At 37.0% G+C, this 14058-nt stretch overlaps 1 protein-coding gene across 31 annotated transcripts in view; it reads left to right on the forward strand.

The window, feature by feature from the left end:
* prom1a (prominin 1a) overlaps positions 1 to 14058 on the forward strand; it is a 78615-nt gene that overhangs the window by 41772 nt on the left and 22785 nt on the right. For all 31 annotated transcript variants that reach the window (XR_010915308.1, XR_010915313.1, XR_010915310.1 and 28 more), the window contains 8 exons: positions 7650 to 7770; positions 8085 to 8148; positions 8550 to 8639; positions 11434 to 11663; positions 12474 to 12548; positions 12784 to 12847; positions 13176 to 13335; positions 13820 to 13972. Coding sequence is in view for 5 of the 31 variants with exons in the window: in XM_067517969.1 (XP_067374070.1) it covers positions 7650 to 7770; positions 8085 to 8148; positions 8550 to 8639; positions 11434 to 11663; positions 12474 to 12548; positions 12784 to 12847; positions 13176 to 13335; positions 13820 to 13972 (957 nt within the window). In the remaining 26 variants the exon portion in view is untranslated. The remainder of the gene's footprint in view (positions 1 to 7649; positions 7771 to 8084; positions 8149 to 8549; positions 8640 to 11433; positions 11664 to 12473; positions 12549 to 12783; positions 12848 to 13175; positions 13336 to 13819; positions 13973 to 14058) is intronic.

Genomic DNA, 14058 nt, shown 5'->3' on the forward strand with positions numbered 1-14058 from the left:
TTTCTACACCAGTCAACAAAGTCAGTGATGACTTTGACTTTGACCCTTTATTCCTGCTCATGTTCTCTTGGTCTTCATAAAGGTGGGAGGTTAAGGTGACAGGTCTGTAGTGATTCAGCTTCCTAGTGTGCTCTGTTTTAGGGACATGAACCACACAAGAGGTCTTCCACAGAACTGGGACCCTTTCCAGGCTGAGGCTCAAGTTAAACATGCACCGGACCACCTTACTGAGCTGGTCTTGTCACTCTGAGAAGTCTGGGGCTAGCATGGTCTGGGCCAGTGGCCTTCCTAGCACACACACTATAATACACCCACATCCTTGCATCCTGTAACTAACATATCTCAGCCACTCCAGGGAGTTATCACATACAGGGCTATTTCTAGAGGATTCATTAATAGTGTAATGAGCATTAACTTCACTCTGTCATAAAGAAAACCACATGACAATGTGACAATTTAGTCACTTGCTGACTAAATGTCAGCCTAGTGAGGTCCTCACAGGGAAATCGTTTCCAATGCAAGAGCCAAGTTTTGGATCTCAGCAAAAAAACGTAGGATGAAATTTTATGCAAGCACCTGGTGAAAATTTTTTGGTGGAAGCAAAGTTACAGTAACAGAAGTCAACCTGGGAAAAGAAACCTCTTCCAAAGCACAACTAAAATAAAAAGGTAAATACGGTCTGGACAACTTAATCAAGTTTACTAACACCTGAAAGCACAGAAGGTACGAATCAAAAATGTATATATTAACCCTAAATTCTTACAATACTAGCTACTGAATTAACAGATGAATTTGAATTGTCATTTTTTGTATACAAAAGCTACAACAAGACACAGAGTGTTTTAGCTGTGTTCACATTTTTTTAATTACATTTTTAAGACTTTTTTTTAAATAAAAAAATAAATAGAAAACCAGAGTGAGACATGGCACAATTAATAACAAAATTTAGACTGTGATGGTTTTGTCAGTACTTTACTGCTATGGAAAACAATTGCCGTTCGCTAATTAATTAAAGTGACCTGGTGACCAAACCTTAACCCATATCAGCCAGGAAAAAAAGAATGGATTAACCAATTAAAAAACAATAACCTAAAGGTTTTTGCAAAAATATTTTCAAGATTTGCAGGTGTTAATTTAGTTTTTTATGTGGGAGTATCTTAGAATTACTTCATTTCTTGAAGCCTGAAATAACAGTTTTAGTGTCAGGACAAGGATCTTGTTTTCCACTTACATTTATTTATTTATATTTTATCTTTTCAGATGTATATCTGTTTTTCTATTGATTGTGCCTGAATCCTTTTTTTAGATCCCTATTTTCTGTTTTATGTTGAATCTGTTTTGTCATTGAGTTTGTTGTTCCTTGTTTTGATTATTTTTGTCATTATTGATTTGTCATTAATAAACTAAAATGAGCTCATATCCCCTCTAAAGTACACATCGCTGTTCAGCAAGTAGACACCACACAATGGTAGCTTTAGACAAACCACTGCCAAGCTAATTAACTGAAGCAGTTGTCATCAGAATTTATCAAGCGTTCAAAAATGTATCACATTCCCTACAGAGATCTCGCTTTTAGTAATAATTGTAATTCTTCCTCACTTCTGTTTTATAGCTAATATATTTTATGTTATATTAATTGCAATTTTTTTTGTTTTAAGTTTTTAAAGTTTGCTCAGACATTTATTGGAGACATTTGTGTTACAATAGCGACGATATGGCACTTTGTTGCACAAGAAAGGGGAAAGAGATGACAAGGCAGAGCTAAGGTGCTCGGTGATGTGGTTTACAGCTAAAAGGTGCTCTTTATCTCAGAGAAGCCATGCTGGGAGGATTTATATCCCAGAAATAGCAGCATTTGCAATGCAGATAGAGCCGTCTTTCATTTCTTTGTGTCAATGTGTTTGAACTTTGTGGTCAGCAGGGTGAGGAATGAACATCAAACCACTAGCAAAATCACTGGAAATGTATATGGTTCATAAGCTTTTCTACTCTACTAGCCACTATGAAATATAATCAGCCATTGTATAACATTTTTGTTGTACAAATTACTTAAATGCAGTTTGACAGTTCACTTGACAGACTGTACTTGGTTTATTCATTGGCTTATATGTAGATTCTCTTACAAAGATTGTGCGATAAGCATATGAATGTAGTAAATGGTCTGCACTTATATAGAGCTTTTCTACCTGTTGGTACTCAAAGCACTTTACATTGCTTCTCATTCACCCATTCGCACTCACAATCACACTCACCGCAAGCAACTAAGGTGGTGTTCAGTGTCTTGCTCAAGGACACTTCAACATGTGACCAGAGGAGCTGGGGATCAAACTAACAATTGTGGGAATGGTGGACGACCGCTCTACCTCCTGCACCACTGTTGCCCTGGAATGGAATTACTGTATAATGAGGAATTACTTTCACCCAAAGCTCCTTGGATCACATTAAGTCACTCTGAGCACAGCTGCTGTAGACTCAGGGGACATTAAACCCCAGACTGCAATGCTGAGATCACCTTAATGGCAAAGGACCACATTATTAAACTCAGTCACTGTGTTTCAACTGGTCCCCAACTTTACAAAACTGCAAGGTCTCCAGAAACCAGACCCTGTAGATACACCGAAAAGAGTTTTACACTTTAAGTCCTTCTCCTGAGTCTGCAAAGCTGAATGAACTGCAAACTCTAACTGTATAATTTCGCAATGTTTCAGTCTCTTGGATGTTTATCAGGGGTACAATTACAGCATCACATCATTTCACCTATAGACTCTAAAAACACCTACAAAAACCGCATCACAGAAACACATGAATTCAGTGAATAAGTTCTCCTTGCAAAATGCAAAGCAGTTCATTCCTTTGAGTTCATAAGTTTAATTGTAAATGATTACTTTAAACCAATTAAGTGAATATTTATAGTTTCCAGCAAATTACCTGAACTTTAAATTTCCTCATCATTCATTTTACCTTTACTTATTCAAGGATGCTTTACTGAGCAGAACATGTGTGCTGCAGCTCAGTTGTTTATGATTATATAATTATCTTTATGGAAAAGTCTGTTTACTTCTCAAAGTAGTGAGTAGCTGGTACTCTGACGGAGCTAGACAGATGGTTTTTATTTCATGTATTCTCTACTCTATACTTTGTTTTAATTTTAGAAACTGAGGTGTATAGTGCTTTGCTTGGGTGCTCTGCCAAGCGCTTTAACAAATGTACTTTTCATTTACCATTGAAGTGTCAAATGTGACCAAACTCAAAGCATCTAGTTTACAAAAGCTCCTGTCTGTGTAAGACTGTGATTCAGACAAACAGAAACAGAATACTTCTTATGCTAATTTTATCTGCCTGAATAGACTAATCACAAAATGATGTGTATTCTAGTGTTGTTAAAATACTGCTTTATTTCAGTGACCTTCTGTGGCTGTTTGCACAACCCTGAACCCTACAGGCAGTTTGGCTCAGAGTTTAGTATTCATATCATTTCTGGACTGTTTACTGTGCATTTAATGGTCTGTTGTCTCAAATCAAACCACTGCAGCCAATTCGAAGATGGAATGGACAGCAACTTACATAGTGTCCTTAAGAGGAAGGGAATGTTGTAATGCCCAGAGCAAGACAAAAGGAGTAAGAAAGCTAAAATTTCCATTATCTGGCAAAATGTAAGCTGCACAATTATGCAGTGGGAGCTGGCCTCAGACTCTGACCTAGCAATCTCTGAGAAGACAAATACAACTGTGAATGAAAGGAATATAACAATAGCTACCTGAGAGAGGAAAAAATGGTTTAAGTTTAACAGGAAGCTAAACTGAATAGAATGATTGCTAAAATCTCTGAGGTCAGACTGCTACTAAAATAACTAAAAATACCCTGCAACTGCCATGTTCATTATGTGAATGTAATGCTCTAAGTAAGTCCTTAAAGGACACCCTCACTTATTTTAAACTTGCTTCTTTTGGTTCTAGTTTGGGTAGTACGTGTGCATATATAAATGGCTCCTAATGATGAAAAACTCCTCCTGGTGATGTGAGTTTTTCAGCTAGAAGCAGAGAAATATTTTAAGTCAGAGGGAAGCTTAAAAGCAATAATGTACATTTACATCCTAAACTGAAGCCATAGAGAGTGATATCATAGAGTCATAGAAAGTGGAAATTTTGTGAAGTAGCCATTTTATCAAGATTTAGTTGTTTAGCAATAGTTAGCAATACTGCTTGTGTTATTACAATGACAGCAAATACAATTTTTCTATTGAGAGATACAATAATAGAGCTCCAGTATGAGCAGTGTAAAAGTAGGGAGGTGGTGAAAGGCAACTGTCCCAGTCTCAACTACATTCATACTGAATGCAGGCCATTGTTGGAGTTTGTAAACGCTACGGAGCCACCCATCCCCACAGTAGTGGCCTAGATTCTGGGGAGCTGCACTAGTTTGTTGCTCTTCTTCATCTGCAGTTGTGAGGTTGTCACCCTTAGGGGCAGTTTCATGTGTCATTTGGTTTTCACTAAAACAGGAATGCGATGGTTTTTTTAAGTTACTAGACGCAAATCTTCCTCCTGCCATGTTTGAATAGTTGAATGTTTGAATGTATTCAAAAAGAGACACACATCAACCAGCAACCACGCAGTGCCTTAATTACAGTTTGAGCTAGCTGGTCAATTTAAAAATGTGATGACACAGCACTTCCAATAGTGGCTCAACAGCTGAAACGCAAAGTTGTGATGGTTGTTTTTCCACTACATCTTGTTTGACATTTTATTGACACATAACTGATTAATCCAAAAAATAATAAGCATTTTAACAATGGAAAACTTTTACACCTCTACTCATAAGTGAGAACATAAAAGAAAACATTTGTGGAATGAGACACCTAAATTTGTCAGTATGTGTAAGTTATATTTCTTGTACTTTTTTCCACATCCTCTAACATCTTTTATAACAATCAATCATCTCAATCATCAATCATCTTTTTGCTGCCATAGAGTCTTTTTAACACACTACACTCAAGTAAGTTTTATGGCATTGCTTATGAAAACCAGACTATTTCTTTATTGTATGTGACAGGAGACATGATTAGATGTTAGCTGATGATCACTTTTGGAAGTGATTGGCCCACTGGGGAATTGAATCTTCCCATTTTCTGTTGTCTGTATTCATTGTATAAATTCATTTTACAGCAATGCTCATTTAGTTTGTGTTATCCATGTCTAACATACTTTACTTGTCGTTTCAAGTTTGTTGGATCATGTTTGTTTCCAAAAAAAGACACGCGTTTTCCTCTTCTGTTTTATCTGCTGCCTTAATTTCAGCACTTCTTAAATAATGAATCTAAACTAGAACCATACAAGCCTGCCAAACTATACCAAACTTGATTCTGCTGAATAAGTTGGACGGTTATGTCCAACTACACAGCTCGCTGGAAGGCACATGGCACTTTTCTCAAAGAGTCTTTGTTTAGCTGCAGATTCCAATGTCCTTTCTGTACATGGGCAGACAGTGGGAGGGACAGAGAGACAAAGAATAAAAAAGGGAGAAAGAGGGAACTGAGGGCAAAAGACGAGTCAAACTAAGAGAAAAGGGGGGGGCATCATTGAAAAATGAGATTAAAACTGGGGAAAGAGGAAAAAAAAAACTCTAAGTAATGGAGATTGGGAAACAGATCTGCAGAGACAGACACGTACTGTAAATCAAAACAGACTAGTGAGAGCAGGAAGACCTGGAAAGAACAGAAGAGTTTTAGTAATAAAATCACACAACCAGTGACAGGAAAGGAAATGGAGAGTTTTTGTGATTGTAAATTTGTGGGCATAAAGAGAAAGAGACAGTCTATGCATGAGAATGTGTACTTGTGTGTGTGAGAGACAGTGAGAGGCCGGACAAAGTGTTTGACAAAAGGCTTTTGTTGCGAAAGTGGCCATTTTGAATGCTCCCCTGGCTCCCCTTTACTGTGTCTAAGCTTAGTTGTTTGGCCTAGTTTCTCATTAGGTCTTAAACAACTGCATTTACTCAATTGGCCTACTCACCGTGTATAGCAAACAACATCCTCCAAACACAGCACAGCTTGATGCCACACAGATGTAAAGTATTTCTATTTCTCTTTCAAAGGCACCATGTGATCATACAACATATTTGCTATTTGAGGACTGTAGTGATTTTGCTTGTTTTAGGTTATTACATGCACACACACAATTGTCAATTTATCTATTATTGTATTCAAAAACAAGTAACTGACAAAATGTTGTCTGCACAACACATATAGTGGCTTCACTGCCAACTGGCAACTCCGATTTTAATGTTGATAAATGCCTGCAAGATTTGAGCTACTGGTAGGACACTGAGACACACACACACACTTTAAAGACTGTATTAAAAGAATCATTTTAAATTCGTCAGTTTCATCTTGACAGGTTATCTGTAAATCAAAAAATGCACAGCTCTGCTCTAGGTTACACAGGCTAACTACATGGTAAACAAAGAACAGATTTACACCTGTATAAGATCTGATTTCACCTAATTGGTATACTTGTTATGAAACAAGTAAAATTTTGTACTTCAGGGTATAGACACACTGTGAAATTCCTAGTGTGACAAAGTGTCTTCAGCATAATGAAGGTTAGATGTGATTATATTGGATTAATAGGATTATAGTCACAAAGGGAGACTGTGACTACAGCAACAACTGCCAATGACAGAACTACAAAAGATAAACTACACTCACACAGGCATGTGCATGTCAACTTCATCGTGCATTAATAACATTATAAAGAGGCATAACCACAATGTAGTCACATACACAGACACACACACATTTTTGTGCATATCCACAAAGAAACAGCTTTGTATAAAGAAACCTCCGCCTTATTATACACTGAGTCACAACAACATCCTGATTCATCTCTATTGATGTAAACCTTCCCAGTGGCTTCAGAGTGAGTCCTTCACTTCTCCTAAATGTTTCCTTAAAGGACATTCACTATTTTATACAACAGTAGCATCTAGACTTTGGTACTTCACAATGCGTCACAAAGAAGGTTTTTTTCTGTTTTTAAGTTAACCGCCCCAGGAATCCCAGCTATGCCAACTTGCACAGATCCACACAGCAACAGAGTCATAAATGCACACACTTACACATGGTGATAGCTGTGAGGTGCTGAGCTGAAAATTCAGCTGGGAAGAGTGTGAGTCATGGAAAAAGCTTAATATAATGGGCTGTCTCTGCCTTGATGTTGCCCAAACTAATTAAGCCTTGTACCAAGTTACTCAGGTCTGTTTGAAGTATGCGAGAGACTTACTTTAATGGTCTGTTTTCTGCAGTTCTGGGTTGAGGCATTTAATATGAAAATGTTTACAATCTAGGGATCTTAGAATATACAGATGAAGGCTCAGAGCTTAATACAGACAAACCTGCATTAACGTGTCTACGCTGTTGCAGTTGTATTTTTACTCATGTGAAATAACCAAGTACATCCTCCACTGCTGCTCATTCTACAGGTGCACACGTCAAAGTAAATGTGGTGGTGCATACTGACCCCTACTGTTGATGACAAGTTATCACCCAGGCCTGTTAAACACACCCTGAGTTTGTGTGTTGACTGATGCAAGACCAGCAGGGTCACTCAGTAATAGAGGTCACATTGTTTGTGCTTGTCATTATTGTGCAGGATCGGTGTACTGTGTGCATATGCTGCCAACCAGAATTTGAGCTCTCAGGTGAAGAACATACGGAGGTTGGTCAACAGCAACATGAGAGACCTGCATACCTTTGTTAATGATACTCCAGTGGTAAGAAGGAAAATTCATAATCATAGCTGTGTGTGTCTTAGTTTAAACACAATTCCAAAGAGAAATATTCTTCATATCTCAGGTTGTCAGCATTAAAGGGAAATGCATATAAAAAAAATATGAAGCCCTGGTTTTCTTTCCCATGTTTTTTTTTTTCCATCATTCTATTGTGACAGACAATTTAGCAGTGAAATTGGGTGTTAAATCAGACTGCAGCTCATGTCTATGATTAGACTAATAATTAATAATTAAAGTAATTTTCAATGTGGTTCCTTTTGTTATTCTGTACCCTGCTTTGTTGTTTCTCCTCGCAGCAAATTGATTACCTAATATCTCAATACGCCACAGCCAAGAAAAAAGTCAACTATGACCTAAATAGTAAGTAGCCCTTCTGTTCCTTTGATGAGTTACAGACAGAAACGATTTACTAAGTTTTTATCTGTAGTTTTATATCATGCTTATTATATGAATTTACTGTGTCTACTTTCCATGACATATTTTCACAACAGATTTATGACACAACTAGGTCTAGATAGCTCCACCAATGACTGCTATAGAGGATCCCTTGAGGATTCATCCTACTTTTCTCTTCCGATAGCAGTGCAGCAGTTCTTCCTGAAGAACTGCAAAAGCTGCAATACAAGTGTCTGTCTCTACCATTAGATTATAGACGGTTGAATACACAGCTAACCCCAGGGGAGGGAAAACAAAGGCATACACAATACAAAGGGTGACATACTGTATTGCTTTATTCCCATGTCTGATTATGTTTCCAACAGATATTGGACCATTGCTAGGTGGAAGGATACATGATCAGTTGGATAAGGATGTCCACCCAGCCTTGGACAGAGTGCTCAGTATGGCTGGAGGTAGACAGACTCACTTTTAATTTCCTCTTTTGGTTATGATACAATCAGATAACTGTGAGATGAAAGCTGCACCACAAAATATTATGTACCTAAGCTTATTCAATGCCGTCTTTTATCTACTTTGCTTGACAATTTTAATATAATAATAGTAATATCAATAATAATAGATTTTATCACACTAAAATATGCTGTAGTATAATTTTAAAAGATGTTAAATAAAGTTGATTTAAAGATTTAACAATAATAATAAAAACAATGATGGTAAAAAAATTTAACTGTAATACAACAACATTAAAACTTTGTAATAATCATACAGTTTTTCCCCCCCAATTTTCCATTTGATGTTTTTTGTAAAGTGAAAATCGAGAGAGCTATCAAAGGTAACGGTGATTCAATAACTAGACAATGACCCACAATCCTCTGACCCTTGTGTGAACTTTGACATGGTGTTGCTCCTATGTTTTGTTTCCTCATGATCTTTCTATTCATGTCTTGAGTTACAATCAGCTAATATATTAAAACTGCACTACGCATGTGAAGTGATTTTAGATAAGTTTCCCTTATTATATCTTGAGTTTTTTGGTCTTCATAAAAAAGTATGACACTCTTTGGATTCATTGTTTACCATCTTTGCTGCCACCAGATACATATTTTTTTATGGATGAACACTACGAATGTGTGAGTTGTCGGTGGTCAAATTAAACACAAATTAGTTCCTTTCCACAAAATGCGTTGCCTAGTGCAGTTTTAAGAAAAGGGCCTGACCAGATCTTGCCAAAACCCCAACATAACCTGGATATCTTCCTTTTTAACCCAATTGTGTTTGGATGTGTAATGAACATAAAAGGTTATGTGTTTGTGTCACCGGTCCTGTTACTTTTATACTGTATGTTCCCCAAAAATACAGTGCAGCACTTAACCCAACATTTCAATATTTAATTATGTACTACAAAAAGCAGCTGTTTTATTGGGCATGTAACACAACAGAAACAAAGTTTGAATAGCAGTCAACAAGCATGTTGATAGTTTAGTTTGTAAAATCCCAGACCAAGGAAATGGTGGTCAGTCTTTTCTGTGTTCCTAATGTTTCTGTATGTGTGTTTTTACTGCGACTGAGCTGAGTAGTCAGATAATCTTAGTATCTGATACAGATACTAAGTATCTGATACAGATACTAAGTGCTTTTTCAAATACTAAAAGTTTGAGAACTCCATATTTTTCACTTAGGCATGAGCAGTAGCAAATATGGTATTTATGCATTTAGTACATAACATCCATCTGTGTTTTCATTTGCTACAGGTGCACTAAGCATTTAGCAATGTGATTCACCAGTTCCTCTCAAGCACTCTTGCATCTTTAATAACAGTTTTCAAGGACGCCAGTGTTTTGCATGCCATCCTGTTTAATTTTAAAATGTTATCTGCAGGCTATTCTGTGATTGTTAACTAACACTGACTGTTGTTATGTGATGCATTCAGATGCTGGAGAAAGAGTTAGTTAATAAAAGGGAAATGTTAAAGAGAAACCGCTAACAAATTTGCATTATATACATCAGTCCTATTTTTTGTTGTTTAAAAGTAAAAAGTCCAACATTAGATTTTGAGAACTCACACCAGCATATGAACACAACACATACACAAAGTCAAATGTCAAACTCAATCACAAGTATCATTGATTAGACCAGAATTTTGTTATGTTATATACTACTCACCAAATGTTTGGGATATCCGACTTTCAGGTGAAATTTATAGAAAATGTAAAGTTTGTGATATTATATCATGAAAACAGGATATTTAAGTAGAAACATGCAATAGCATTTCTTCATCTTAAACAAATTATTGAAATAAAAAAAAGATAACAACACTGGTGGGTATACCACAACAAAGAATGTCAAGGTCTCAATAACTTGTCAATAGTTAGGTGTCGTCTTGGTCTCGTGATGTCAAAATGTGATCAGCACGATGAAGAGCACTGTTTAAATACAAATTGTCATTGAACCATAACATTTAGTGGTCATGTGGATCATGTCTGATCCATGAACCACGTTATGATTTTTGTGGTTACGAAATACTGAACAGCTGGACATGTGCATTCGAAAGTTTAGAAAAGGTCAAATTAAGTTCACCTGTTAAGGTTATAGTGCATATTAGGTGCATTCTGAAATTTCACCAGAAAGTCGAATATCCCTAAATTTTTATGAGGAGCGTATGTTCTCATGACTAGCCCTTACTATTACATATACACAGAGTCTATTTGGTTTCACTGGGCTATTATCATGATAACTGATAAATACATAACTTTACAGGCTTTTAAGATATGAAGGTCTTCGATTCAATTTCTGCATCTAACCCATGTCACTAGGGGAGCCATGTCTTGATCGAGTACAAACCCGATGTGGCTAGGATTTGATCCTGCAGACTTTTACACAGCACCCTGATACTTTACCCAGTGAGCCGCCAGGCTGCCAATATGTCTGCCTTTATACAATTGCTTAAAATTTCCAAGGACAGAATTTAGTCAGTTTAATAAAATAGTTTTGCATTTTGCAGCTAAGCTTCAGAGACTGGGTTTTAAGATGATAAGTGCTTGAATAAAGACAGCTAATTTATTTTCAGCGTAGTTGAGCAGGTGAAACATTCCACCATTGCTTGGTTCATGTTTAACAAAGGAAATTTCTTCAAACTTCTGTCATTGCACTTTTCCAAATTATGTTAAGACAATCCTCCCTTACATACTGTTATCAATCAGCTCTTGGCCTTTTATTTGCTCTCATTTGTTGTTTCTTTCAATGCAGCCATGCGAGAGACCAAGGAAGCCCTGGAGAATGTCAGCGTTTCACTGGAGGTGCTTCAAGAAGCAACAGGGAAACTGAACTTCAATCTGAGCCTTGTCCGGACCAGTATCAACCGCACCCTCAATGACCCTGGCTGTCATGATGAAGAGTCAGACGCCACTACTGCCCAACTGTGCCAGAACATCCGCCAGTCACTGTCCCAGCTTCAGATCAGTGCCAACTTCACACGGGTACAAAACTGAACACAATGCATTCTCATGTACAGATAACCTGCCATGGATGAGTATTTTGTGAGGCTTGTTTGTGTAGAACTTTTATGTTCTGTAAAAATATGACAATGTGAAGAAGAAGTTTTTATCATTATTTCACTTCAATTTCTTTTCTTTTTTCTACGAGAAATGAATGCAGAGACTCCCCGGAGATTTTGTGTAATTGTTTTAAAGACACCTATAACAGTATGCTGTACAGTCGAGATATAGATGTCTCCAGACTCTAAACTATGACAAGTGAAATAGGAAACAGCATTTCTTAAATTCGTGTTCTTTGAAATGCAGTCAACAGCACAGCTATTTCTATGCTTAGCTGTTACCCTCAACATGATGCTAGTGAGGCTGGTGCTTGCCAAGACGGCACAGGTTGGCAGAATAGCTGTCCACACATAAGTGGAGCTATGGGACAGAGACCCACAGAGGGAGGCAAGAAATAAACTACATAAACATTACTCAGGGTGACGTGTGAATGAGTTGAACTCAGAAGGAGGCGGTTAACCCCATTGTTTCTGACAAAAGTAGGCACATTGGGTTGACTGTTGTCAGACTTTTGTTTGTTTGTACATTTCACTTTGCATCTTTTGCTGCTTTAAAATGGCAAAAAAGTATGAACTGTTGGAATCTTTATATAATTACAGTGATTTGCTTTGTTTTATTCCATTGACAGCACAATGTTCACCACAATGATGATTGAATATAGGCTAAGAGCTAAATTTTACCTGTCCATCACCATGATTGTTATCAGACTCTTAGTGGCTGTTTATATTTTAGCTACCCAGTGTGACTCCTCAGCTGGAAAAGATGACGGATGTACTGAAAACAGACCTCACTGCTATCGTCCAAAGGGTGAGCCTCTACAGTTTGACACACACAGTCTTTGTTGCTGACAGCATGTCATGCATGTTCAAAAAGGTTTCCAGGATAAATTTAACATCCAACAATTTACTTAATCACCTTATCTACTTTTCCAACATTAAAAATTTTCCACAATGCATTTACATTGCAGTTATTAAAAAAACAATAATAAAAATTGCCACCTAACAACAAAATAGACCATTGTGCTATGTATTTTTTCCCACAGGGTTACTCTTCTTTAAATAACACACCTAACATGGTGACTGACCAGACCAGAAGTGTCGTGGAAAGTAAGTCTACGAACTCTTGATGCAAACAATTTCACAGCACTTATTACTCCTGCTTTGTACCTCCTGTTATGAATTACCATTCTAATGAGTAATATGAATTACTGGCATTTATATAGCTTCTCTCTGTATACTTTTAACTCTTGCATTGTGAGTCTGAGCATGGTATGAAGTTTAAATTTTCATGCCAGCACTGTAGTATATTATCACGGACAAAAAAACACTGCTAAGTACAGAATTTCATATTTCATATGGTATAGCCAACAGCTTTATTTTTCCAGCCTATTACTGAAAGTACAGAATAAAAAATTAACTTGTTGATTTGCCTCAGGTGTACAGTATATGGTGGATGGCATTGGCAATAACATCACTAGCTTTTCCAAGAGATTCCCAGTACAGAGTTGCCTGTCCAACTTTACCATCTTTATTAACCATGCCCATGCCAAAATTGAGGACTACTACCCTGAAATTGACAAAATGGACTTCTACAGGTATACCGAGCATTACTTTTGTTTTTTTACTTTTTAAGTTACACAAAGTTTCCTCACACAATCCAAAGCCCCTTTGAATTAATTTTAAAACATTTATGAATCCAGGAATTACATGAGAATTGATGATGAAACAACTTGATAAAGTCAGTAATATTGTAATGGGAGCATAGTCTCATTGTTGACATTTAGCTTCCTCTGCTGACTCGTTTCACAAGCTACTGTTAAATAAATCAATACTTTAATATCATGAATTTATAAATATTCATATCACTATTGTATTATTTCAATTTAAAAGTGCTCAGTGGAGAGGAACCAACGATGATATATTAGTTATTTCAAAAGCTTTGTATTAAATTTCTATTTTATCCTATTAGGCTAATATGGGGTTTTAAAATGATTAAGCATGTGAGGCGTTGATGATTCTGCTCATCTTAGAGTAGGCCAGCTCCGCTGGGAGCTCTAACTGTTTCGCTGCACCTCACAGGTGGATTGGCTGTATCGCTCTTTGCTGCATGGTGGTCCTGGTCCTGGCCTTCAACTACCTGGGCCTGCTTTGTGGCACTCTTGGATATGACAAACATGCTTCACCAACAACACGAGGCTGCATCTCTAATACAGGAGGAACAATGCTGATGGCGTAAGTCAAGTGTCGCCATGATGACTTTTAAAGGGAAATGGAAGAAGTCATGATACACACAAGTACTAAATGTTTATCCTTCTAAC

This window comes from Channa argus, chromosome 10 (assembly GCF_033026475.1).
Source record: "Channa argus isolate prfri chromosome 10, Channa argus male v1.0, whole genome shotgun sequence".
Lineage (NCBI taxonomy): Eukaryota > Metazoa > Chordata > Actinopteri > Anabantiformes > Channidae > Channa > Channa argus.